The sequence below is a fragment of the Pyrus communis genome, chromosome 9 (genome assembly GCF_963583255.1).
Source record: "Pyrus communis chromosome 9, drPyrComm1.1, whole genome shotgun sequence".
NCBI classification, from domain to species: domain Eukaryota; kingdom Viridiplantae; phylum Streptophyta; class Magnoliopsida; order Rosales; family Rosaceae; genus Pyrus; species Pyrus communis.
The window spans coordinates 6,468,978-6,470,566 of record NC_084811.1 but is presented as its reverse complement, the minus strand read 5'-3'; the positions used below and the strand labels follow the sequence as shown (position 1 = coordinate 6,470,566).

Genomic DNA, 1,589 nt, shown 5'->3' with positions numbered 1-1,589 from the left:
TATATGTGCATTTTTTATGTGTACTGGAGAAAATTCAGCATGTAAGTATACCAAAAAAACTAAAAAATGATCATTCTCTTTGCTAAATCAAAACCTAGGTTCGAGTCTCACATCTAGCAACCTCTCTCTTGATGGGCTATGTGTAAAAACAAAAAAAAAAGAGCTAAAACCCTTTGTACGTCCTCAAAAAGACTTGTGATATGTTTAGATCCTGAAATGAGGTAGTTTTCCCTCTTCAGAAACTTTTTTTTACTTTAAAAAAAAAAAAAAAAAGAACCCAAAGGCCCAACTTAATCTTGGGGCTTCTCAAAGCAAAATACAAAACGCACACAAAACATAACCGATATTCAACCCGACGGTCACTAAAACAGAGCACACGCATTTCCTCGAAAACCTTATCCGCTTATTCTCCTCAAGCTTCATCCATGGCGTCACTGATACTCGGAGCTCCACCAGCCCCCTCTCAATCGCTCGCTTTCAGCTCCCGAATTTCGTTCTCTCACTCCGAAACCCTAGTCGTTTCTCTCCCCTCCTCCACTGCTTCGCTATCACTCTCCACAGCTTCTTCTCCACCAGTCCCTTCAGGTATACGCAATTCCCAAAACCTCTCTCTCGCTCTCTGTAACTTTCCCTAATTTTTGCTCTGTGCTTCTGCAGTGTACTGCGGCAGAGGCGATAAGAAAACCGAAAGGGGAAAGCGCTTCAATCACTCTTTTGGCAATGTAAGTCAAATGTTCTGAATTTTCACCGTTTCTCATCAAAAAGCTCATGAATTTCTTTAATTTGAAGACTTTCTGTTTCTATATTTGTAAATTTGTGAAAACATGGGAAATTGAACTGTAGGCGCGGCCGCGGAACAAGAACAAAGGCAGAGGACCACCTAGGGTTCCGGTGCCGGCGGCTCCCCAAAAGAAAGATAAGTTTGAGGACGATACCATTGTCAAGGTTGAAATTGATGAGTCCTTGTCTTAATTTATTAACGGAGCCCAATTTCTCTAGTTTCTGTTTTTAATTGTAATTTATGAACCTTGAGTTTATTTTATGAGGATTTTGATCAAATACTTTTCTTGGTCTTGCTTGGAATTTACGAATTAAATCTCTAAGCTCCAATTTCCATGATTTTATTAGTTTTTTATTTTTTATATTTTCCTTGTAGTCTGGGAGGGATCAGTATCCTCTCCTGATCCTTGTATGAGGATTCTCATGAACAAGGAATATGAGAATCCAACAGTTACAAACAGGGGGTTCCTTTAAAGTTATAATAATTATAACCGTTGGATTTTCATCCAACGGCCTACACTCCTTGATCATGAGGATCCTCATCCTTAGATCAGGAGAGGATCTTGATCCGTCTGGAAGGACAATTTGTCAACTTCCCGGATGTGTTTTTGTCTTTCATTTGTTTATTTTGTGTTTTTTTGCCAAAATGATCTCGATACCGATATAACTACTTATTTTAATCTTTGATAATAAAAATCAATAGAAATAATCATTGAGCTTGTCCATTATAAATTGTTTTATTCATTCCTTGAAAAATCTATCAATAACTTCGTTAACTGAATGAGTTGGTTTGACAAAATACTCTTAAA

General features: G+C 37.7%; 1 protein-coding gene across 1 annotated transcript; it reads left to right on the top strand.

Annotated features, from left to right (window-relative positions):
• The first annotated feature begins 337 nt into the window (after nt 1-337).
• On the top strand, nt 338-1,123 carry LOC137745338 (small ribosomal subunit protein bTHXc-like). Its single transcript, XM_068485281.1, has 3 exons — nt 338-585; nt 658-722; nt 844-1,123. The coding sequence occupies exons 1-3, from the start codon at nt 426-428 to the stop codon at nt 970-972; spliced, it is 354 nt and encodes a 117-aa protein (XP_068341382.1). The 5' UTR covers nt 338-425; the 3' UTR covers nt 973-1,123.
• The last annotated feature ends 466 nt before the right edge of the window (nt 1,124-1,589 follow it).

Coding starts and splice junctions, on each gene's coding strand:
- LOC137745338 (XM_068485281.1), top strand. CDS start 426: ATGGCGTCACTGATACTCGGAGCTCCACCAGCCCCCTCTCAATCGCTC. Junction 586..657: donor TTCTCCACCAGTCCCTTCAG/GTATACGCAATT, acceptor GTGCTTCTGCAG/TGTACTGCGGCAGAGGCGAT. Junction 723..843: donor TCAATCACTCTTTTGGCAAT/GTAAGTCAAATG, acceptor ATTGAACTGTAG/GCGCGGCCGCGGAACAAGAA.